The sequence below is a fragment of the Mytilus trossulus genome, chromosome 5 (assembly GCF_036588685.1).
Source record: "Mytilus trossulus isolate FHL-02 chromosome 5, PNRI_Mtr1.1.1.hap1, whole genome shotgun sequence".
NCBI lineage: Eukaryota > Metazoa > Mollusca > Bivalvia > Mytilida > Mytilidae > Mytilus > Mytilus trossulus.
Window position 1 is genome coordinate 35,292,680 of NC_086377.1, and position 27,216 is coordinate 35,319,895.

General features: G+C 31.6%; 2 protein-coding genes across 2 annotated transcripts; both read left to right on the forward strand.

The window, feature by feature from the left end:
• Positions 1 to 3,240: 3,240 nt before the first annotated feature.
• LOC134717892 (calpain-5-like) lies at positions 3,241 to 15,537 on the forward strand. Its single transcript, XM_063580390.1, has 6 exons — positions 3,241 to 3,333; positions 4,747 to 5,049; positions 8,341 to 8,552; positions 10,024 to 10,213; positions 11,996 to 12,180; positions 15,459 to 15,537. Exons 2-6 carry the CDS (start codon positions 4,762 to 4,764, stop codon positions 15,535 to 15,537), a joined length of 954 nt encoding a protein of 317 aa, XP_063436460.1. The 5' UTR covers positions 3,241 to 3,333; positions 4,747 to 4,761.
• Positions 15,538 to 17,983: 2,446 nt separating this feature from the next.
• LOC134719609 (calpain-5-like) lies at positions 17,984 to 26,892 on the forward strand. The gene is made up of 6 exons (XM_063582600.1): positions 17,984 to 18,123; positions 19,605 to 19,727; positions 21,884 to 22,080; positions 22,772 to 22,893; positions 24,585 to 24,745; positions 26,015 to 26,892. Exons 2-6 carry the CDS (start codon positions 19,722 to 19,724, stop codon positions 26,195 to 26,197), a joined length of 669 nt encoding a protein of 222 aa, XP_063438670.1. The 5' UTR covers positions 17,984 to 18,123; positions 19,605 to 19,721; the 3' UTR covers positions 26,198 to 26,892.
• The last annotated feature ends 324 nt before the right edge of the window (positions 26,893 to 27,216 follow it).

Below are 27,216 nucleotides of genomic sequence, written 5' to 3' on the forward strand. Positions count from 1 at the left end.
TAATTTCTTCTCGAGTAAACGCGCGTTTAATGTGTGTCTGTTGAGTAGTAAACGCGCGTTTAATCTGTGTCTGTTCAGTAGTAAACATGCGTTTACTTCAGGTTTCATAATTTTTGTTTACATGCACATAAAAGTAAACGGGCGTTCACTACATATTTCATAAGTGGTTTTTTTTCGTGCACTTGACGGTAAATGCGCCAATTTTCTCGATAACTGATTGTGAAAATTATAAACTAAACTTCGTTTACATTAATTTTGCACATTTTTGTTTTGTAAAAACGACTTTTCTCACAATATTTTATCTTTATGTGTTAAAAACCGTAACAAATTAAAAACAATGTTAAGTCGAGATATTAACTTTAAGTAATTGCAAAAAACAGTTTGAATAGCTTTAGATCATTTTTATAAATTTTCTGTTACACAACTTTTGTTTTAATTTTTCGAAAAATTAAGGATTATTTTTATCCCAGGAATAGATTACCTTAGCCGAATTCGACACAACGTTTTGGATTTTTTTGGGTCCTCAATGCTCTTCAACTTTGTACCTGTTTGGCTTTATAAATATTTTGATCTCGGATTCACCGACGAGTCTTCGTGTAGACGAAACGCACGTCTGGCTTATTGAATAATTATCTTTGTACCTTTGATAACTATTTAGATAGTGGATTTTCTACATTTTATTTTGAAAAGTAACATGTACAAATATTGACTCGCACACATATTTCCACCCTGACGGAAACGTCGTAGGAAATACACTCATCGTATATACCAGGACTAAATTTTGTATATACGCCAGACGCGCGTTTCGTCTACAAAAGACTCATCAATGACGATCATATCCAAAAAAGTTAAAAATACCAAAAAAAGTACAAAGTTGAAGAGCATTGAGGACCAAAATTTTTTAAAGTTTTGCCAAATACAGCTGAGGTAATCTTTGCCTGAGGTACAATCAAATACTTTCCATAAAGTTTTACATCTGATCGTATCAACTCATCTGTAACTTCAGTAATGATTTGACTGATCATCTTGAACTTATCCTTTCACAAATATAAACGTCTAGTCTTTTAGGTTTTCAAAATGTCAAATGGAAATGGACAGATGGTCATATTGATGATATGTTAGGTCAAGGAATCAAGGATACGACGACAATCTGTTTAAGCGCGTGTTTACTACAAACAGTAAACGTGCGTTTAATGTTAAAGAATATTGCAGACGCGCCTTTTTGTTTACGTTAACGCAGTAGTGAAACACAAAGTAAACGCCCGTGCACTATTATCAAATTAGAGTACACGCCATTTCGCGCTAATGCGGAGGTAAATGCAAACATAAACGCGCGTTTGCTTTTTTTGTCTACTGAAATTTCAGAGTAACGCAAATTTAATGCGGCGTTTACATGAAATGTACGTGTTTAAACGCTGCGTTCACGTTTTCCATCCATCTACATGTAATTCATAGTGTGCATCCCCTGAGATCATTCGGCTGGACATGTTTATTTTGTCCACTTTAATTCTTATGTAACCGACAGAATGACTTTCAGTAATGAATTTTATTTTGTTTTATTTTGGCATTGCACATAATCATGTCTTCCCGGTTTGCTAATGACGTTGCGGTTTAAAATCGTATATGATCTACTGCAATCAACATTTAAAACAAACAATATAGCTACAAAATGATAATACGCATGGAAACATAGAAAAACTCTTAAAAGCAGTTTAGTGGTTGAAAACAAAATTGTGACCTTTTTGTCTGATTTTGTAATCACTTTGTAGTGAATAAGTAAAAACATAGAAAATTGTTCAGCAATTGACAATCAAGTTATGCAAATACTAATATAATTGTTTTGGTAGGTGAGGAACCAATGCTCCGGTAAATCATGTTCATGTTTGCTGTGTTTTACTATATTCAATGAATTATTTTTTTAATGTTACCAATTCCACCAAAGAAAAAGACATAGATTCAAGAATATGGCACATTTACGTATAAAAACACGCAAAATTATATACTAAGTGAAATGTTACTAGAAGTCAATACAGAGTAGGTTACGGTGTAGTTATCACATAAGCAACACGACGGGTGCCGCATGTGGAGCAGGATCTGCTTACCCTTCCGGAGCACCTGAGATCACCCCTAGTTTTTGATGGGGTTCGTGTTGTTTATTCTTTAGTTTTCTATGTTGTGTCATGTGTACTATTGTTTTTCTGTTTGTCTTTTTCATTTTTAGCCATGGCGTTGTCAGTTTGTTTTAGATTTACGAACCCCACCAAAAACTAGGGGTAATCTCAGGTGCCCCGGAAGGGTAAGCAGATCCTAAAAGTGTTAAAATATTGTTGGTAAATTTCATCTGTAATAGGATACACTACCCGAACCGCACGTACGAGATATTGTAAATGCGATGGCAGTTTAAAACGAGGTGTTAAATTGTTCGTTGATTTAAATAAATGAATTAATAACTTGATAAAATACATAACATATAAGAACAATAGGCATTATTTTAATGAAATTACAATTAATATTAACTGAACACGGAAGCGTTTAATTTAAACTCATGGATATAACTTAAATCATATATCATCTCTATAAATACAACTGTGCTTGATTGCATGTAAGTAGTTTGCAATTACATCAAAACCACAAAAGATATAAGACGTATACTTTGTTAAGTCAGACGCGTGTTTTGTCTACAAGACAAGTCATAATTGATTTATGTGATTATTTTCACTAATATATGGTTGATACATGCATACTATTTTATTTAATCGTAAGAATATATATTCGACAAGAACATGAAGAAAGAGGCGGTTTCTATAGTGAAACAAAACAAATGATTAAACAAATTCGAAATATCATGGCAATTTTAGATTATGGAATAAAGACAACAGCAGTGTATTAACTGGACACAATTACTACTAGTATATAAAGAATATACGTATGTAAGCCCAATTTGACACCTCATTTTTATAACGTTATTCTTCATAACGCTATATAATCAAATTGTCTTTATAATCTGATAGAGCTGTTTAAATGTTTTTTTTAATTCAGTGTAAATATATATAACACTTTGTAGATAAATTATACAGTCAACGCTTGAGCAAGTATTAATCAGTTGTAATGAATAGTTTAAGATAACAGAAATATATCCTTTGTACGAATTACGAGACCAAATGGTGATATGAATATATTGCATCTATAAAAACACATAACAGTCGCTTCGTTCGATAACTACCGGCGATTTAAACTATTTTATGAACAAAAACTTCAATTGACAACCGTCTATGATTCTAAAACAATCCATATTTATATGTGTGTCTTTGAGATATATGCTTCTTAATTCAGGTAATTTGAATTTGATGCCAGGTTTTTTGATTTGATTAGTTTAAAAGTGAACTTGCAGTGATTTCATTGGTTTAAATATAATATGTCAGTTATATCATTGCAGGTATTAAACATTTTCAGAATGAACATGAAAGAGGTTATAAAACATTGCAATACCACCGATGCAATGACTTTCAACTTAAATAACGTTATCGTACGATATCTCTGCTGGTGTACAATCAGTTTCTAAGGGTATCATCACTTTTGTAGTCAGTCGATTTAAAACAAACCTTTATATGATTGTTCTTTTATGAAATTCTTATGTTGTACTGTAACACCACTGTCCCACGTACGGGGTTGTAATCGCGCAAACATGTTTAATCCGGCCACATTATGTTTGTATGTATCTGTCCCAAGTCAGGAGCCTGTAATTTAGTGGTTGTCGTTTATTTATGTGTTAAGTATTTGTGTTTTATTAATTTTTTAAAAATAAATAAGACCGTTTATTTTCTCGTATGAATTGTTTTACATTATTATTTCGGGGCCTTTTATGCTAACTATGCGAAATGGGCTTTGTTCATTGTTGAAGGCCATAGGGTGACCTATAATTGATAATCACTGTGTCATTATGGTCTCTTGTGGAGAGTTGTCTCATTGGCAATCATACCACATCTTCTTTTTTATATATAACTTTATTTGGTTAATTGTATGTAGGACCACTCATTCATAAGATTAAGATTATTACTAACTGCTCTACCCCTATGTTGGAAATTTTTACCTATTACGTAAAATGTTAAATCTGTTGTAGGGTTGAACATTTTTAATTGACGTTAATTATATAGGCAATATGTATGCTATTTTAAAACGATAAAACTGTCTAAAACGGTTTTACGGAAAGCACTGCCAGATTGTTCTAAGGTAAAACTTTCATAATGTGTTATATGGTAGACTAGATTCTTCAGTAGGAGTCTATCCAAGTTACAATAGTTATCAAAGGTACCAGGATTATAATTTAAAACGCCAGACTCGCGTTTCGTCTACATAAGACTCATCAGTGACGCGCAGATCAAAACAGTTAAAAAGCCAAACAAATACAAAGTTGAAAAGCATTTACAAACATCATGAGTGTTAGTTAGCCAACGATTTTTTATTGTCTTAATCGTGCGGATGTGGACTAGGAGTTCTTCGTAAAAACTGTCTTTAAAGTTTAAGGCCAATCTAATTTTATGTGTATTATGTAGTCCAAATTGTTTTCTATTATTTATAATTTAACATCCCACTAATTTCCATTCTTAAGTTTTGTTCATTGTTCCCTATTCTTTATTTAGCTGCTCATAATTTCAGTTCTGTTAACTCATTCAGCCTTTATTCATTGAAAACCATAATATCGTATTGACATATTTATGTTTGCAAGCTGATCAATATTTTTTACAGGTGTTTCATTTTACGATGGACCGAAAAGTTACGTACAAGAAACAGGATTATGAATCCATTAAAAAAACATGTTTAAAGAAAGGAGACCTTTTTAGTGATACTGAATTCCGTCCAAATAACAAATCAATATTCTTTAGTAAAATTGACGATGATATTGAATGGAAAAGGCCGATGGATTTATGCAGATCGCCAAAGCTTATAGAAGACTTCAGCCCTTATGATTTACGCGAAGGGCAATTTGGAAATATGTGGTTTGTGACAGCCATTGGTGCACTTATATCGAAAAGGGAAAGAATTAATAAGGTGTGTTAAATAATCGGTAGGATTATTAACAAATTAATTAGACAAAATACCTCAAATTTTATCCTCCAATATCGTGTACAAAAAGTTATAAAAACCATAACACATCATACAAACATTGTTCACATGATGCTATTTGAATAAAACTTGTATTATGGAATGAATTAACGATACAATCCGGTTCTTAATAGTAAAAATAAATGTTGAATAATAAGTGGTATGCAGAAGATCAAATTATACTTAATCATATAAAGTTCAAATATCTGTTTTAACTTTTTTGATAAAACCATATTACAACGAATTACCATTGCAGCATATAAACATAAGTCAATGAGTTTGATGCAGAGCCAAAAGAAAATCATACCTTCTGTACACAACACGATCAGGTGGTCAGTCTAGATAATCCGTATCGGGAATTTCTAGAATTATAATTGTAAAAAAGACAATATGGTGTTTTACATCAGGAAGATTTTTTTAATTTTTGCAGTTTGAAAGGAAAATAATTGGTATTTGCTTTTTAAAAAGAATTCATATTTAAACATTCTCCTCAAGAAATTTCTATATATCAAAAGCAACATTAATTGTTGTACAATCATTTGTTTAATATCTAATCATTTATATTTTGATTTCAACTATACATGTATCTCCAAACAGTTTTTTTACTCCCCTGGCAGCTCCATTTCTAGAATAACATAAAAGAATTTATATTTGGAATTCACTTTCCTCATTGTAACATCTTTTTTATAATTGACGCTATCGTATGATTCTTTTCTTCTGTGGTTTTGGAATATATGTACATTTGTATTTAGAATTAACAAAAACAGATGAAAATTAAATTTCGTATTGTGTGACATTAAATATAATTTAAAAATCAACATATATATATTTCATTAACTCTCTGAGCTCGACTATCAACTGCTCTTAATTTTTACAGACCCTAACCAAAAAGTGGTTTAAATTGGGGTTGTCCTAATTTGTGCAAGCAGAGTGATTTACAGTATTCCCACCTTATAACCACATGGCACAATACAGCTAAACTTACATTAACTTTTGATCCTTTCGGGGTTGTTATACCTCAAATGTATATTATGTACATATTTCAACAATTTAAGCGTAATCTTCTAATTTTTTACTAACCGGGCGCTTAATATGAACATGCTATATATTACAGCATAGGCTGCATTTGATAGTATAGCCTACGCGACATTAATTACAGCATATGGTACATAAATTTTAGCTTAATCTGTAGATTATATATTAGTATTTGCTGTATTAAATGTAGCATACTCAAAACAATTTACCTTTGACCTTTTATGTACGCCACACTTTAGCATTATAGTGTGCGTATTATCTTATTATATATAGAAAATGAATTGTCTTTTATCATTTTCTAGCCAATTTTGCGGACTTTTCCATTTTGAAATATATATTTTACAGTAAATAAAGAGAATATCTTAATTGTCAATCGCAACCGATCGTTTTTCGCGTATTTAAATTTTTAATCTCCTAAGAAAGTTTAGGTTTAACACAAAGTACAAGTTATTTTTAGGCCGTGTTCACACCAAACGCCGTGTACAGTAAACATGTTTACATTTGGTTTAATGTAATGTACACTAGTTTCAAATAAATTTTTTCACATCTATTCACCTAGTTTAGCTACCTGTACATAAGATTTGTTCACACTTGTAAACTATATGTCATTTAAATGTTCATTACGTAAAACCGAATTGAAATTTTCGAACAACTTTTCTAACAGCTAGGGAACGACCATTTGACTTTAAGAAAAAAGAGGATGGATTTTCCCACAATTTGATTAAAAAAATCATCCAAAGCGACTTTCTTAAAGGAGCAAAAAAAAAATTAAAGTCAAATGGTCGTTCCCTCACTGTTAGGTCATTCAGATGGAACATGTGGAAAATAAAGGCAACAGTAGTATACCGGTGTTCAAAACTCATAAATCCATGGACAAAAAACAAAATCGGGGTAACAAACCAAAACCGAGCGAAACGCATTAAATATAAGAGGAGAACAATGACACAACACCGAAACGCAACACACACAGAAACAGACCAATCATCAGACAAAACACCACGAGAATAACAAATGTAACATGAAAACAAATAACAATAATGGAAAGAATGAATAAATATTCTGAATCCAGAGTTTCCTAATACATTATAGTGTTAAATATTGAATTGGTACCATCGAAAAAAAAACTAAATTATAATCTTTCGCGCGAGAAAAAATTCTGACTCAGACCCCCCCCCCCCCTTTTTTTATTTAAAGTAAAGTGGTTGCTCATCAAGAAAGTCGCTTTGGATGATTTGCAGTAGTTTAAAGATGTCTCGATTACCATTAAAAACGAAGCTTCGCCATCAGCGTGCTTACAGACGAAGAAAAAGAACTGCGATGTTAAGGATCACAACCGTGATTTCCATCTGTTGTTTTAAATGTTTTTTTGTATTTTTTTCTCCAAGGAGTATTTGGCAAAGGGAGGGGGTATTTTTTTTAAATTTATATCTAATTATATTTTAACGGATCTGAGATACTCCGCACGCAAATAATTAAATTTACCCTTTTTTAAGTAATGCATTAATGAGTGAATCGTTGTTTGAGTATAAAGACCAGTGGCAAATATTTCTGTGTACGTCCAGTCGAGTCGGGAAGACCTTTTCAAAAATGTTTTATGTGTTTTGCAATGATGATGGATGAGTGTTGATTAGGGGTTAATTAGGCTACGTAAAGTGTTTTTATAACACATAGATATTTCAAGTTTAGACAAATATTTGTATAAAGAACCTTACTAATAAGTGTTATACGTATCAATTTTGTATAAAAATTGTTTCATTCATGCATTCAAGCATGCTCATCTTGAAACGAACTTGTTTATGATTGACATTAATTAAAAAAAAACTTTTTATGCTCAAACTTTAGAAAAACGGTTGAATAGGACTAAAATTCATCTGAAAGTTAAGTAATCTATCTCTTATTACAGCAAGGCAAAGGCATCTTGGAAACTTTTTTGTACACACAATTATACATTTGAATATGATAAAAACCGAACTTTTAAATTAGCGTTATAAAAATAACCATGTTTTTAAAGATAGATTGGTTTTTATATATTTGATTACATAAATTTCTTCCTTAAGTCATTTGCAAATACATGTATAAGGAAAATCACTAGAATCATATCAAATTACATGTACAATGCCAGAAGGACTTGAGAAATACACAATTCGAGTAATGTACGCAGTAGATAATTCTATATGATATAATTATATTCACTTATTGAAGGTTATTCCACATCTGAAGAAACAAGAATGGAAAGGGGTCATGGATAAGCAAGACTATGCAGGAGTGTTTGAGTTTTGTTTTTGGAGGTTTGGAGAAACTATTACCATTGTAGTCGATGACAGGCTTCCAACGAAGAATAACAAGTTATTGTTCTGTCAATCTGAGACTCGTGAAGTATTTTGGTGTGGCTTGTTAGAAAAAGCTTACGCTAAGTACGTAACAATCTTTAAATTTGATGAGAGAAAGTTGTAAGAAACTGGTGAATCAATCCTCTCTAAGCATATGCTTAAATAAAAGCATCGCACTTTAGAACTATTCATCGCGCCGGGGTTATACTTTATCCAGCCTTTTATTTTAAATTGAAGGGTTGAACAATATTTTGTACAATTTTTAAATGTTTAAAATCTATGAATAGCTGGATTCATGTGGTTAAACATACTTTTTTGTTTTGTACATTTTGAATTGCGTTACTTGATTCACAGCCGATGCAAAACAGGCCAGTATTATAGCAAGTTGACTACTTAAAACACTCGACAAAATAGGACCATTGTAAAAACTTCATTAATGCATTTGAACAAGATAATCAGGTACCTGCAACGCTATGAAAAAAGTAAATCACAAAAAAACTGAACTCCATGAACAATTCAAAAACGGAAAGTTTCTCATCAAACGGCAAACACATTAAATGAATGGACAACAATAGTTATATTCCTGACTTGTTATAGACATATAAATATGCAGAAAATGGTGGAATAAACCTTGTTATATAGCTAGTTAAACCTCTCACCTGTATGACAGTCAAAACGAGGTTGAATTCACCATGTAAGAAAATGCTTGCACCAAGTCAAAAATGTAACAGTTGTTTTCCATTCATTTGATGTGTTTGATTTTTTTTAAATTGCCATTTAATAAGGGACTTACTCTTGTGGTTGTTATCTTTATTCTGACATGAATAGAGGCTTATCAAATCACACTGCACGGAGTTCGATAAGAAAAAGTGATAGGAAAATTTGCATTTAATTTGATAGATTATCCAGCATCAAAAGACAATATTAAGGCATTTCCATGGGCTTGGTTAGGTAAATGATCATGTTGATGACGTTGTACAGTTCGTCCATGCTAATTACATATGTAATTTCTCAAAAATATATAAAACACTCGCACTTTTCACCTGACAATCTTATTTTTGTTAAATTTTATTACATTCTGAAGTGTACAAAAAATCTTATAATATCTTAAAATATTTTATGTTAAAGTTTTGACCCTGGACAAGACATGTGACGTCAAACTGGAATGTGGAAAAGACTAGATCGACGATTATTACAATTTTTCATTTACCACAAGTAGAGTGTTGACTATAAGATAAAAAAAGTAGCAACAAATTGTAGGAATTATGAATCAGTTGATATCAACTTTCGATGATTGATTCAATAGTACAAAAGATAGTCGCTGAAATCTCGTTTATTGTTCTATTGATTTTGAATAAACTCGAGTTGATACTAAGAGGTATCCCATTCTGATTCGTTATGAAACCTACAATTCCGTTATGTCTTTTTGATTTGTTGTTATGTTTATTTTAACACGCTAGCGTACGATATTTACATGCAAAGGATATTTTCAATTATAATCAACTTTTTATTTACAATGGGACTATTTGATAAACAATTCATGTTCTATTCACAGAGTGTATGGTGACTATGAGTCGTTAACAAATGTGGATGCAATAGATGCATTGGTAGACTTTACAGGTGGCGTTGCTGAAAGGATAAACCTACGCAATGTGAACCTAAAAGACGAAAAAAGACGAGTAACACTGTTTGGGAAATTAAAAGCCGACTGTGAAAACAAAGCACTTATGATTTGCTATATTCAGGTAAATATGACAAATGTTCTATCAAAGTCTTATTTATTCGCATGTTTGTAATTAAAATGAGGGCAGTTTTTAACATGTTTAAAGCATAAACTGTCGAACAGTGTAAAGGATATTATCGTCCAATTCAATACACGGAATTACATACTGTCCTTATCCGTTTAAGACGGCGATTATTATTTTAAAAATTCTATCACTTTTTTCTAAATTCTGTGAATAATATGTCAAACTAGACCACATGAATTGCATAGAGAAATACAACATAGATTGTCATGCTAAAAGTAAAATGAAGTAAAAGGGTGTTAATAAATTAAAAATTATAAGTATCACCAAATCAATCTATATTTACTTTTTAATTTGTCTTTCACTGGTCTTTGTTTCAAAGCAAGAAAATTAATGTTTTATTAGAGGAAAGTTTGGACTGGACGCAGTCTGTAAAACCACGTCAATTTTACTACAATATGAAAAAAGATAAATACAAGGCTGTTGAAAAAAACCTTAGCGTCACCCTATTTTTGAATATTAATGAACATAAACGTTGTTTAAATGTATGTATATATATATATATAAACAAGAAGATATGGTCTAATTGCCAATGTTCAAACGCTCAACTATACACCAAATTACACAGAAATGAACACATTTAGGCCACCTTTTTAAAAAAATGAGCAAAGCCCATACCACATAGTTGACTATAAAAGGCTCAGAAAATGCAAATGTAAATATATTCAAACGAAAATACTGACGACCTGATTAATAAACGAAAAACAAACATCACAGCATAACATGACAACCACTGAATAACAGCCTCCTGACTTGAGATAGGCAAATACATAATGTGGGGACCTTAAACATGTTAGCGGGCGTCCGATCCCGCCCCTTACACGGTGCATTGGTGTAACAGAACTGCATAAGAACACAGTATATAATCAGTTAAAAAAAGTTAACTCATCAGTTAAAATACAGCTAACAAAACTACAGAGAGTGAACTTGGCAGAGTACATGTCTATCCAAACAACAAAAATACACCAATAACAGATCTGAAAGCGGTTGCAGTTACTGACAGATAGTTCAAAGCCAATAAAAACTTATAAAGTGAGGCATGCACGTTGATATAAATTATCAATTAGTTCACATTCAACTTCCAATTAAGATAAAAAGACGTCATAAACAGTAAGAAAAAAAAATATGACCTTGTATAATGCTAAGATAAAGGTAACGATATAGTGTAGAGCTATGGATTTGCATATGTATATACGTGTTTTGTGAGCAACAATATTGAGTTATCATTTATATTACTGCTAGAAAAATTAACAGAAATACCGATTAAACAATATTCAAAGACAAAACAATGGTGTTGAATTGATAACTTTTTACAATAAATGTGTTTAAAGGATAGAAAGGTTTACCCAGATCGTTTCTAAAATTTCGGGTATGACAAACAACATCTTCATAAGAATGAAAGGGTAAAGTCGAAGATAATTTTGTTTACCCAAGATTTAAAAAAGGCATATAAAAAGACATCGTACACATCTGTCTACGCCTTCATAAATATCAATTTATGACAAATCGCCAAAAAAAAAATTATAAAATATAACAAAGAAACACAATATTTCAATGTTTGTGTTAAACATTAACAAGGAAAATATAACGACTTTATACATGTTGAATATATAATTAACGATACTGAACATAATGTTTGTGTACCTCTAAAAAAACCGGTTTTCCCAATTTGAAAAGTTTTCAAACATGGAATTCATTTGATGACATTATTGTACATTTCAGTGCATACCTGGGGAGCGTGGTAAAGAATTGCCACAAGGCTTTGTTCTCGGGCATGGCTACAGCATAACTCATGTCAAAGAAACAATAAATAACAAAGCACAAGATAAAGGACAAGGAAAATTTCTGATGATTAGACTGGCTAATCCATGGGTAAAGGATGAATGGAATGGTCCATGGTCTGAAAAGTATGATTTTACTCTTTAAATTAAAAAAATATATCAAACGAAAACCAGTTTTCGTTACCTGATAATTGAAGGCGATGTGTTCTTTTGTGGTAACGGTACTCACTGTCCTATTTTAGAGGATGATCAGGTGCACGTCAGGATGTCAAACCCAAACACATTCTGTATGGTTTCTTCTTATGCAGAGGACACTAGTTACTTAGAGGTTGTCTTTATTACTGTTTATATGCCTATATGGAGTTATTTTCTTTCAGAACGACATATCATTCTTTTTCAGAATCAACCCGGACGATACCATGTTTCAATGCAATATGCTCAAAGGCATAAAATAATGACCTGTGTGAGGTCATTATTTTCCTTGATAGAAATAATGTCTATAATTTACTTCAAAATTTTACTCGTCCTATTGTTTTTGGTGCCGATTTGGAAATTTATATTTTAAAGTTCAATCGATGATAGATGTAAAAGAAACCTTCATTGCCCGTATTTTAATTTTAGAAACAAATAACACGTGAAGTTTTGTTAATTTATCGCTACAATAAAGAAACATTTTCATATATGTGAGAAGAATTTTAATATAGACTTTCATAAATAAAAAGCCAGATATAACATATTCGTGTGTTAGATTTTGAAAATCTTATTGAGTCAAACTGAATAGGTTAGTTGATTTTTGGTTGCTTGCTTAACGCACAGTGGCAAATATTTCATGCATATTCAGGACGATATATAACGCTGAGTAGGAAATCATACTGTGACCTACATGTATTTATATTCGTCTTTGTGTCAGTTCTTAACTTTTTTAAATTTATGCTACCTATAACTCTCAAATGATCAAATAATAAGATAGTTTTTTTTTTATTGAATAACATTAACGTAACTAAGAAAAGGGTCGGTTGCGGAGGGTATATAAATATATCCCGATTATCTGTTAATAAAATAAAAAAATAACCACTTTTTTTGCGATAGAAATGACATTAAAAAATAGAAAAAAAAATACCCCCCCCCCCCCCTTTTTCCATAAACTAAGTGGTACAATGAATTACTTACATTTTGTCTTGAATTTGTCATAACCGTTATCGGATGGTAACAATACGTTTATTTCTTACTTCATACAGTTATAGTAATATTTTTATTGTGTATGAATAATATTTTTTAAAAGGTTTACATCTAGATTTATTAGTGAGTTCTATTTCACATTCTAAATGAGCCGTAGGGCGGATTTAAACCTGAACGCATTAGAAAGGAATATCCCACTTTAGTGTTGTCGGTAATATAGGATACTAAATTTTGCAAATCTTTATAAAAAAATACTATTTTTTGACGGTATATAAGTCAGATAATGCATATTTTAAGGTTTTTCTTGTCATAGAACACACCGAGGGGTGTCAAGATTGCTCAAAGAAAGACCGACCGTATGTCGTAGAACACACCGAGGGGTGTCAGGATCAGGGTTTCCCCTGGGTCAATTTTTTTTTCGCCACCTCTTTTGCAAAAACAATATATTTTTCGCCACTTTATTATTTTTTTCGCCAAGTAACATAAATATATTTTTCGTTTAAAAATTACCTGTTTTCTACCCCCCACCCCTTCCCATAAATAACATGTTTTTTTCCATTGTGTCTATGATTATTCTCTCAAACTCAAAAGGTGACACTATTCTTTTATTAATAAAGAAGATTTATATAAGTCCTGGAATATAACAAATTAATGGACATGTTTTATAATATATAACCATATAATACCAGTTAATTCGTAGTGCAAAACTGATGTGCCCTTTTATACTGAGAAGTGTTTTTTACAACAAAACAAAAGCTTTTATCATGTTTCTCACATGAATTCATGTGTTACTCTCATTCGAGGGGTTGTTCCCAACCTTTTTGATAGATTTCTTCGTAACGACAGTTTTCTTTTCTTGACCATCGTAAGTGAAAAGGATGAGACGTAAAAACTATGCTTGAAACACGTGTATCACTCAAACGACTTTAGAGTAGTATTCAAGTTTTAAATCGGAGATTTTTCTTGCTTTTGAACATTTTTCGTCACAACAACAGATTTCTTTTCTAAACTATCTTTAAAAGGAGAGGAGACGTCAAAAATTTGCTTCAAACACGTGCGTCGCAAAGCTGTAAATAAATTCTGTATGTGACAGTTTACGGAAGCCATTTAACCATATCATTTTGTCAAACAATTCAATCAACACCTTTATTAATTAGTCCTTTGTTGTCGATAGCAATAAAATGCAATCAGCTAATTATTGATTTTCTGTCCGTATCTTAATGAGGTCAAGGTGAATTCCGAGTATTGTCTGATCGGGTAAAGTCCGAGAAACTCGAAAAAAGTAAATAAACAAGATGGAGAAAAATTAATCGTTGTATATATTTCTTTCGCCAAATTCTTTCGCAAATGACGAATTTTTATCGCCACAATTATTATTTTTTCGCAAATTGCGAAAATGGCGACCGCCAGCGGAAACCCTGGTCAGGATTGATCAAAGAAAGACCTCCCTACGGTCGGTCTTTCATTTGATCAATCCTGACACCCCTCGGTGTGTTCTACGACAAGAAAAACCTTAAAATATGCATTATCTATAACATATCATATAGATTTTGTTTTTTGGTTTCTCCATAAATCAACTTGTTGGTTTTACAAATTTGTGTTGTGTGACATTACCTTTTTTTCAAGTTTGACCTGTATTTTGCGTTTTTTACTTTTTTGATATGAGCCTTTTGTAGACATCTACGCCTGGCGTACACAATTGTTTTCCTGTAATCGATGATGAAAATGAAAATAAAAATATTGAACTGAATAACCATGAACCCAATGCAAGTATATACTACTAAACTGAACTTTTTTTACAACCTCTGTGTTAACTAAACAACTAACAATATAAAGAGACACATTTTTGTGAAAGCATTCAGACTTAAGAATACCATAAAAATTAAGGTGTGTCACATCCATGTATTGTCAAACCAGCATTTTGTATATATGAATGAAAAAAAAGTTTATCAAATAGGGTTGTGTAGATCTTTGGAATTGTTTTTAAATCAAATTGGCGAATTTTTTGTTGTATTTTTAAAGCTTTAAGTTGATATTGGTTTTGTGAAACTAAATACACAGCAACTATTGTATTTGAGCATTGGAAATAGTGACTGATTAAGAAAAAAACGGTCATTTCATGATTAAGAAAATTGGTATTACACTATTATATCATGTTTTCATTTTAAAAAAACACTGTAGATTTCGAATACAGTGTAAAATGTTTCGGTTCTATTATCTTCCAGCTCAAAAGAATGGCAAAAACTTGAACCACCACTGGACGCTGAACTAGAAGTATCAAAAGACAAAGGAGAATTTTGGTAATAATGACGTTTTTTATTAATCATACCTTTGTTTTATCGACTAAAAAGTATTATAAATTAAATAACACTATCAGACAGAACTTGGTTATGTGGATGTTCTGAAGCAAAACAGATTTATCATCATGACTTTTTTTGGCTGATACCAATAGTCAGTGTCTCAATTTGATGACAAGGTTTGGCGGCCTAAATTTGTATATACTAAGAAAAGTCGTTAGATATACAACTGTATCCGTATGTTAGAAACTAAATATGCAAGTAAATTAACAAATTATACAAACACAAACATATAACCGAGATCTAGCGAGTTTTTACGAATAGACAGGTTTTCACCCGTAGAGTAACGGTGGCAACACTCTTACAAGAAGTTTGATCTGTATTAAAAATCCGGTTACAGCGTTCGTCTAAGATGTCCCTTCAATTACTCTTAATCTAGAAAATATCAGCAATATCACAATAGGAATCAGTATGTCGCCTTTTTGCAGCTAGGTTTTTGTATTCTAAATCACGTACTGAATACTTTGGACAGGTTTTTTTTTCATCTCGGAATAGCGTTTTATTTCGGCCAATTTTGTTTACGGGCTAGGTTTTATACTATCGGGTTGGGAGTACCCGTGCTTACTTGGAACGGTGGAAGTATGGATCAGACATTGTTGATCCCTCTGGAAAACTTATAATTGATAACAGTTATATTCGGGTGCATGTTCAAACAATCTTTTTTTTTTAAATGGGAACATACTGCATTATTATGGATACGTTTGTCTAAAAAAGTGTACCTTTCCTTATTTTATGCTCTCTTGTCTTCTGCAACTTCTTCTACACTTCTGCCAAAATACATCTCTGTCTTAACTTGAAAGTATATTCACCATTCTCAAAACAAGCCGCAAAGTTTCGCTAAACAAATAAACTCATCATAGATACTAGGGTTAACATTTAATATTTACGCCAGACGCCCGTTTCGTCTACAAAAGACCCATCAGTGACGCCCGAATCAAAAAATGTTTAAAAAGCAAAATAGAGCAAGAAGTTGAAGAGCATTGAGGACCAAACATTCCTTACGTTTTGCCAAATTCAACTAAGGTAATCTTTTCCTGAGGAAGAAAAGCCTTAGTTTTCAAAATTTCAAAGTTGTGTTAACAGTTAATTTATAATTATGAACATATCAACGATAACTCAAGACAACACAGAAGTGCTGACTACTGGGCTGGTGATACTCTCGGGGAAATAAATATCCAACACAACAGTGTCATCGACCCAGTGGTTGCAAATAAACTTTTCATAGATTCCAGGGTTAACATTTAATATTTACGCCGGACGCGCGTTTCGTCTACAAATGACTCACCAGTGACGCTCGAATTAAAAAAAATATTTAAAAGGCCAAATAGAGAACGAGTTGAAGAGCATTGAGGACCAAAAATTCCTAAAAGTTTTGCCAAATACAGATAAAGGTAATCTATTCTTGAGGTAGAAAAATCTCAGTAATTCACAAATTCAAAATGTTGTTGATTGTTAATTTCCAATTATGAACATATCAATGATAACTCAAGTCAACACAGAAGTGCTGACTACTGGGATAGTTTTACCCTCGGGGAAATACATCTCCACCAGCAATGGCATCGACCCAGTGGTTGCAAAAAGAACCTTCATCATAGATACCAGGATTAAAATCTTGATATTTACGCCAGACGCGCGATTCGTCTACAAACGACTCACCAGTGACGCTCGAATCAAGAAATGTTTAAAAGGCTAAATAGAGTACGAAGTCGGAGAGCATTGACGACAAAAAGTTCCTAAAAGTGTTGCCAAATACAGCTAAGGTAAATTATGGCTTTAATTTGGTTGGCGCGTTTACTCGTTAACAACAAATTCGAACCTCAACAGAATCAAGAGGAAAAACGGTTGAAATCGACAATGCATTCCTGTACCAGTCACAATCAAGTATGTGTTGGTCTTTACGATTATCCTTGTTTGTACATACTAGCAACATGATTGTATGATCTTAGAACTTTATTGCATACCAGTATAATAGTCTGATCTGTGTTAAACTGTTTATGCCATACCAAGATTAAAATAAAAATAATTGAATAAATGCGAAGTTTTTACGGGAATGATTTTACCACGGTAGAGAAGTCAGAAAATTGATTGAAAGACTAGAATTGACTTAATGACTTATTGGTCATTCTTTATAGCAGTGTTTAGATCAAAATAAATGTTTCAAATCAAAATGTTTTGTTGGAAGTAAAGAAGCAACGCATAAATATAGTTCTAGTATTACAGATAGCATCAATTTAATTGACCAACAGAACAAACGGTGTAACTGACCTCTTTCGAATATTATCATTTATTTTAGAATTTGAATTACGATATCATCTTTCTGTATACATACTGTTCACTTATGCACTTTTCAAAATCATCTATAAAACAGTTATTTTTTAACAGGATGATGTTTGAAGATTTTTTAAACCATTTAACAAATGTTGATATATGCCATATCGTGAAGCCATCCAACGAGTTCATACTGCATTCTGAGTGGACAGGTCGTTCTGGTGGTTGTGACTATACATCACAGTCGTTCCTAAGCAATCGACAGGTACGTTTAGTAGAATTTTTGTCAAAAGGACTAGAATGCGCTATTTCTCAAATCTTTCGTTCAAGATTTCAGGTCATCTGGGAAAATATGCATTTCATTTAAAAGTACATCAGACATTTTCAATCACACGTGAGCGGAAAAAGGTCGCAAAATGCATTACTTACTCTATTTTAGAGTTTTCTTAATGAAAAACTATTCATTAAAACACATTTTACTAAATGATTATTGAAGACGTGGAATTATAAGGAATATAAATTTCATAAAAAATATAGTTGGCATGATTCTATCTCTTAATATATATAAGAAAAGGGGGTGAGTGCAAATAAGACAACTCTCCATCCAAGTCACAACTTTTAAAAGTAAACCATTTAAGGTAAAAAAAAGTCCACAACATGGGGCCTTTGCTCACACCGATCATTATGATGGGTAATTCAGTCTATAAGATTGACAACGATCTTTCAGAGAACACACATCCTTATCATGCTATGTTTGCATCTAAATCACCATACAGCCTTCAACATTGCACAAAACTTATACCGAATAGTAAGTATCGGGAACAACAAAAACGAATTTAAAACTATTGAACGAGACAAACAAAAACGGTCTGATTAACGATAAAATTAGACGCATAACAACACAAATAGCAAATCTAAATTAAATATTTTCTTTATTAATAAAGATAAACATTGTTTAAAACCATAATTCGGTTCATTTGGTTCGATGATAAAACAATAGGTGTCAGAGGTGCTTACGGTTTTGATGCTGATAAGTCAACTGTCGCATTTATTCCAGACATATATATAAAGAAGCAACTAAAGAATTAATTTTTTTATGGTTAAAATTGGGAACATGCTACTATGATAAAGCTAATGTATTGCCATAGAGATAATATCAGATAAACAAACACTACTGTCCATTGTAAAAAAAACGATCCTTAGTTTCTGCTACTCATTTGCCATTTTTATCAAGTATTTAATCAAAATATTAAGAATGAATGATAGTATCATTTTTTTTATTAGCAAGAAAATAAATCGAAATTGTTCATAAAGTACATGATATCGAATATTTGAACTATCACACCCTTCACTTATATTTACTACCTATTTCAATCGTCATGTTTAAGGTGGTATATAACACTATAGGAAGGTAACTCGGTAAAAATTTACTGAACGTTTTAATTACATTCTATTGTTCAAGAAATATTAAGCATATCAATGATCGAAAGTTATGTTAGTCAAACTACTATGTATCCAACAAAAGATTTCCGATCAAGTGTGTGGTTCTATTTTTTTTTTTTTTTTTTTTTTTTTTTATCATGGTCATAGTAAACATTTTGTGAAAATTTTATGAAAATTAAACGAGCCAAATTAACTTAAGTAAAGGTATGTACTACCTTAAGCATTGTCTTGCACTGTAATCGCTTAATGTTCATAGGTCTTTCATTTGAAATTCTTACATTTCATACAACTACTTTTGTTTAGTTTATTATTGAAATACAAAAAGACGAAGATGAACTCCACGTGTCCTTAGAGCAGCATGATATACAACCTATTAAATCGCATACAGGTCGAACGCTTAATACAATTGGATATTCAATTATGAAGGTATAATTAATTTTAGTTTTAGTCTTATGTTGTTTTTTCCGACGTAGTCGGTATAGTTTCGGTTTGTGAGCTTTGAACTTAAGGACGCTTAACTATGGCAACATAATACGCATGCTCGAAAATTCTTTCTGTGATTGGACAAAATGCTGTCATGGTGGGTGATTTGGTTGTGTTTGAAAAAACGTCTCAAAAATTATATCGTGATGGAAAGCAAGTGAAAAACTATATATATTTGAACTAGATGTTACAAAGATTTATATTTTTTAAAATAAATGTTTCTCCAATAGCTCTTTGGATCCATGACAGCTGTTTATTATATAATTATATAATTTTTCCATGACTTTTAGAACGCACCTTCGCATATGAGATTTCCGCGGGGTTTTGGTGAATGGAAACAGAAGATACTACTTATACTACCAATAGTTTCTAGCTTTGTTTACCATGAATTAAGTTTAATGTCAACAGTAGTAAATGTATATTTGTTTCTTGCTATTTGCACTGGATTTTTTGACAAACAAATTTTTTAGGTGTCATCACAATATTCTTATATATTATTGCCTTAATATAATCAGACTTAGTTAAGCATTTCTTGTAGTTACATTCATATGGATTTTATTAAAGCGGTCTTGCATCATTATTTAAGTCATTGTGTTTCTGAAGGTTATCGAAATGATAGGTTTAAACATATACTCAAATTTAAATACGTCGGATATCTTTTTTAAAGATAGTTCTTGTTTTTATTATCTCAAGCTACTTATCCTGTGAATCACAGCTATGTCTCGCAGTGACGCGTCTGTGGAATTTTTTTTGCAAAAAGTAAGAATTGTTAAATCATAAAAATTTCAAAAGTAGTACCCTTCATATTTATCCGCACCTGCAAAAATTATTCTTCCTGTCCGAAGTTATTTATCATGCATGCGCTTTCCTTACAATGATAGTTACAATCATTAGGAAATAAATAAAGGCAACAGTAGTATACCGCTGTTTACAATTCATAAATCGATAGAGAAAAAAAACTCCGGCTTACAAACTAAAATTGAGGGTAACTTATTAAATATAAGAGAATTACGACACAACAAAGACACAACACCGAAATGTAACACACACAAACGTACTATAATGTAACAATGGCCATTTTTCGAACTTAGTACAGGGCATTTTAAGAAAAAATGGTGGGTTGCACCTGGTGTTGTGACATGTCAAACCTCCTGCTTTAATGTCAGTGTTGACTATAACATTAAAAAGACAAAATTACAAGACAGGGTTACAATAAATAAACAGATAAATTGGAGAAAATATAGGACAAAGAAACAAACGAATAACAGCCATCAAAAGATAAAAAACCATTTGTATACGCCAGATGCGTGCTAAGTCCAAACAAAACTATGCTCAGATGTAAAAGTTTGACAGCCATAACAACTACAAAGTCGAAGATCGCCGAGGACCAAAAGTTCACCAGTTATATTTAATTGTAAAATAGCAATCAAGTGACTTATGTAGATAATGTTATTTTAACCTCACTCGTGGAGAAAAAGGGATACGTAGAAATTTAGAAGATTTTGGCCAAAAAGGTACACAGAAAGAAGAGCGAAATGCTTTACTTCAAGGAATTTGATTATCAGTATGTTCCTTATTTTCCTTTATTCATAAACGTTGGCTTTTAGTTCTAAAAGAAAAGTGGATTTGAATTTGGAAAGATTAACTTGTTGTTGTTCTTTAGTTTTCAATTTTCATTTTTTCCCTTTTTTAGTTTGCTCAATAGCCAGTGTAAGAGGTAATCATTTTACTGGTTACTTATAAGAATATTTAAAAAAAAATAGTTGGTACATGAACCATCCAAATATTTGAATACATTAAACCTCTTCTGTCATTTGGGTTCGAATAATGTTTTCATTATGGTGTGTGCGTCCGTTCGTCCGTCTATCCAGCTTCACGTTAAATATTTGGTCGAGGTAGTTTATGATTAAGTTGAAGTCCAATAATCCTGAAACTTATTGCACATGTTTCCTTAGGATATGTTCTTTCTAATTTTAATGCAAAATTAGAGTTCTGAATCCATTTTCACGGTCCACTGAAAATAGAAATTGATAGTGCGGATGGGGCATCCGTGTACTAGGGACACATTCTTGTTTTTTTTTTTTTAAATTTAAATACAGGTTGCAGAAAACAGATTGTACAGATTACACGTACCGGGTAAAATAATTGAAAAACCCGCCATGATCAAAACTCGGAGCGTATTTGGAAAACAAGTGCTGTCCAGAGGCAGATATGTACTCATTCCATGTACAAAAGACCAGACAGAACATGGTCCATTTCTTTTGCGACTATATACCCACGGTAAAGCTAGTGTTAGGTAGGTATATATAAAACATAGATTAATTGTTTTTATTGTTTGTGCATTGAATTTAAAATGGCTTCAACATTTCTGAAAGAAAAATCATAAAGTAATATAACTGATATAAGATTCTAAAGATTTTTTTTTATCCAATACCGATAATATGTGTATTGGGTTTTATGTATATTGTCTTTGTGAGATATATAAAATTGAGCATTGACATTTTCGTGACCTTACGTTTTATATATTGTAAGGTGATGGTAAAAACCTCTACTCGATTTGTTTTTGGCGTTTCAGTAACAAATTAGGCCAGAAAAGGTTTAATTAGAATAAATTATAAAAGATTATAAAATGTTAATCAGAATTTATTTAACCAAAAGCTATACAAGACAGATAATTAAAAACCAACTAAAGTTTCATACAAGAAGAGTAAATTCTCACACGAATAGACGTTTGTCAAGTCTTTTGAGGGATGTACACCTTGAACAGTTTATAAACAAAACAAAATACGATACATATTGTATATAACAAAATTGCAGAAACAAGATAAATGTTTATTATCTAGACTAATTAACGGAACAAAACATGGAAATTTCCCGGTTGAACTTCACATTTTTAAATCCTATTATCGGTATCATGTCTTGTCACGAAGGTACTGTTGTCTATTTAACTTAACTGTACTTATTATGTCATGTTTGCAAATTTATAGGGAACTTACTGAAGAGGGGCCTTCGACAATTTGGCCTTGTTTAAGTTTGCCATCCATGGTTACGACATTAGTCGTGATGAGTGTAGAAAAGATTGAAAAACCACAAGGATCAAAGGACGAAAGTATAAAATATAATGTATTATAGATTATATTAAGGGGGTAGACCTTGGTTCAGGGAGATAACTCTTTAAATCAGTTATGTGTTTGTTAAAGTCCAGTTTCATCAACGTATTTTAAGCATTTACCTGAAACAGATTGAAAATAATCTATGTAACATAGAAGCTTAAAATATATTTATGAAAATGGTTGAAACAAACGAACTGATGATTTTAAGAGTTATTTCCCTTAACCTAGTTCTACCTCCTTAAATAAGTGGAAGTTGTTTTCGGAACGTTATCAATTACAAATAATTCAGTCGTTACGTTTTTTCCAGTGATACGCATAAAGTATGATTGACACAATTTAAAATGTAAAGACCAGGGTTTAAACAAGTATTTTTATCTATATTAAGTTACAATTTAATTTAAAATTAAGGTATCTTAATTTTATTATGGAAACCTTTCCTATTCCCACTTTTTCAATTCTATTATTGCTATAAATTGCCAGTAATTGTCACAAAATCATCCAAAACCATATCATAAAACATTATTATTATGTTATAAAAAATTTGATAATTTTAAAATATTCACAGGCTGCTGTTTGTGCATTTTTGTAGTAATGGTCAAATTCTATCAAGTGAGGCCATTTGATATGTATAGATTATTACATGGCATTTTTCATATCAAACCCTTTATCAGCCCAAGGTTGTGATATCAGCACAAGAGCCGCAGGCTCGAGGGCTGATATCATGAACGAGGGCCGATAAAGGGTCTAATATGAAAAATGACATGTAATTATCTTTTTATCATATACTTCAGCAGAAGATATACAGACAAGAACTATTAGAATTCAATTTTGTTTGTCTTTGCACTTTCAGAAAATATTTCCAGACAACCAAAACAAATTCTTTACTTTAATTGTTTTATTGATATAGCAAGCATTTTATTTGTTTTGTCACAACAATTATCATGTTCTTCAATATGTCACCTCATTTATGTCTTTCAAAACATGTTAAACTTAATTCATTTTTGCTCCTCAAATATTTCGGGAAAAGTCTTATCACTTGCCGTTTCCGCGTTCTGTTGTCGTTTTCAATCAAATTTCCGGAAATGCACGAAGTTGCGTGGGATAAACGTCACGGAAATTAACGGAAAGGCATGTGATAACATTCCGGAACGGTCAATAAAGGGTCCTTTATCAGCCCGATATGGAAATTCTTAAGAATCTGGTCAATAAACCTAGTAATCCTTTCATAGCCTTTTAATATTTTCAAATGTTATTGAACTGTAAAATTTTAGTTATATTTTATACAAGTATATGATAAAAACTGATATAAACTGAAAAAAAAACTTGTTCTATGAAAATACATTTGCTCATCTATGATATTTAAAGTACTTTCTTCAAATGTTGTAAATGTATTCATACTGCAATTGAAAATATGCACGCTGCTGTTCGTGTAATGTGAGTAACATATTTATCACCAATGTTAAAATTATAAAAGGGTGAGAAAGCAGGCGGAAGCATTCAGAGGACGGTATCCAGAAATACAATAAATCTATGTACAAATTTGAACTCAACAGCTAAAATTTGAAACAATTTAAAATGCATGTGCAGTATAAAATATTTATAGTATGTGGATATAACCTTTCTTTATATCAATATATATCGAAAATCACTCTTTTATATAAGATTTTAAACACAAATTTTATTACAGATTTTACTCCAAAAATTGTGATACAATGTGAAGGGGAGAAGGTTGTATCCAGAATTCCATTAGAGCTAAACGAGAAAAATGAATGGGAAACTAAATCCGACTTTGAACAAATTAAAGTCACCTTTTATCGTAAAAAGCCGCATCATCCTATTATTATAGAGGTATGTTCGATATATTTGTTGTATTTGGAATCTAAAATCAAACTTAATGAAAAATAATCGTGTCGTCTATGTGCACTTACAATTGTGTGTTATTCATGAATATCAATTTTGATATGTTGATTTTAAGGTCAAAGTTAATAGACTCACTATCTCTTCTCTCGCGATCGTCATTGATATACTTTGCGTAAAATATAAAATAGAACAATACACAGTGTGCCACGAATTTAAATGTTCAGCGAAGTGTAGATTTTTTATAATATAATGATTATGCAGTCTTTAGTAGTTGTCGTTTGTTTATGTCAAGTGGTCAATAAGTGTTTCACGTATCTCGTTTTTTAATATACTATTAGATTATACCATTTGTTTTCCCGTGTAAATGATTTACACTAGTCAGAATTTTGGTGGCTGTTTATAGCTTGCTGTTTGGTGTCAGTCAAGGCTCCGTGTTGAAAACCGTACCTTGACCTATAATGGTTCATTTTTATAAATTGTGACTTGAATAGAGATTTGGCTCATTGCACTCACATCTTCCTATATCTATTTAGAAAAAAACTGAATTCAGACATTAACGAAAATTCGTTACTACGAAAATAAAACAAAACTAGAAACAAGTCAAAGACATAGGATGTGTATGCATGTGAAGTATAAAGCTATGATGACGCCTATGTCGTGCAAAAGTGAACTCCTAATTCGTGTGAATGAAAATGGAAAATATGACTAAATAAAAACTTCAAAAAATGCTTAATTTTTTTCTCAAAAACAACTCTGTTCAGCCAGACAAAAGAATAAGGACGTTCTTATCATTATATATCGACCTTTTTACGATTATATTTTAAAGCTGATACCTTTTGTAAGCAATTTTTCGTGTGTTTCTCTGTCCTATATGTTCTCTCATTTATTTGTATTGTTGTCTTGTCATGTAATGTTGTTATTTTAATGTTATATTTAACATTGCCTTAAAAGCCAGAGGTTTGTCATGCCACCAAACTAGGTTCAACCCACCATTTTTCTCTAAAAAAAAATCCCGTACACAGTCGGGAAAATGGCCATTGTTATATTATAGTTCGTTTCTTAGTGTGTTACAATTCTTGTTGTTTTTCGGTTATGTCGTAGTTCTCTTATATATGTTTCCTGCAATTTTAGTTTGTAACCCGAATTTTTTACTCTCAATCGACTTATGAATTTCTAACAGCGGTATACTACTGTTAACTTTATTTACAATACGAGGAGCATACGTTTTGTTATTGAAATATATATATCTTCTTTCAGGTATTCAATAGCAATAAGATAATAGATGATTTTTGTTGTCAAGCAAGAGTTACCGATAATGGTGGCGAAGAGGGGAAATCAGTCAAATGCGACGTGTATGGTAGAAAGAAAGAGAAATACACTCAGAAACCGGGATCCATTCATGTTTTTGTCCAATCAAGTCACGATCTTCAATTTTTGTAAACTTTGTATTCATATCGGCATCAAAAAGATTGTCACTGCTGAGATATTTTAAGTTGTACGCAATGTTTTCGGTTAGACCATTACGATAAATCACACGTTGATTGTATTTTTCATGTGTAATTTTCCCGCCAAAATATTTAGTTTATCAGAAATATTGCACTCGACAGTGTCCTGTGTATCATTTAAAAAAAGATTTTTCACCTGCAAAATTCGATCACTCTCGAATGTTTAGATACAAATGTTACTATCATGTGTGGTACACACTTGAACAAAATATATAAGAATTTCCCCAAAACACACAAACCTTAGAAATGAGTATGTAGTACTTGTCATCAAGACCAGTTAATAGTAGTAAAATACTTATCTGTTCATGCAAACTCTAAGTAAGTCGAATAATTTTGAAAATCACCATATTTATACTGATAATTGAAAATGGAAATATTTGAAAGAGATAGAAAACCCTATTAAATACTGTTGGTTTGAACAGGTTTTGTGAGACATCAATTCTCTCCCAATACACCAAACCAATTTGTAATAAATAAACAAACAGCAATGCGTCATTCAAAAGTCATGTAATATGATAATTTCAATTAATTCTTAATCAATTTTTAGTAATATTTTTACCATTCCAATTATTTTTTTATATAAATTCTTAGAAATATTTATAGTTGTCTACTCTTCTTTATTTTTGTAATACCAGGTTACGTTTTAATTATTCTCAGTAATATTTCGAAGTATTCGTAGGCTTTTCTATCTCAGGAATAGATTACTTTAACTGAATTTGGCTAAACTTTTAGGAATGTTTAGTCCTTAATGCTCTTCAACGTCGAACTATATTTGGCCTATTTAACACGCTTTGATTCGAGGGTTACTGATGAGTCTAAAGAAACTAAGGATTTTCTTATCCCATGCATAGATTACCTTAGCCATATTTGGCATAACCTTTAAGAATTTTGGATCCTCAATGGTCTTCAACTTTGTAATTGTTTGGCTTTCTAAATATTTCGATATGAGCCTCA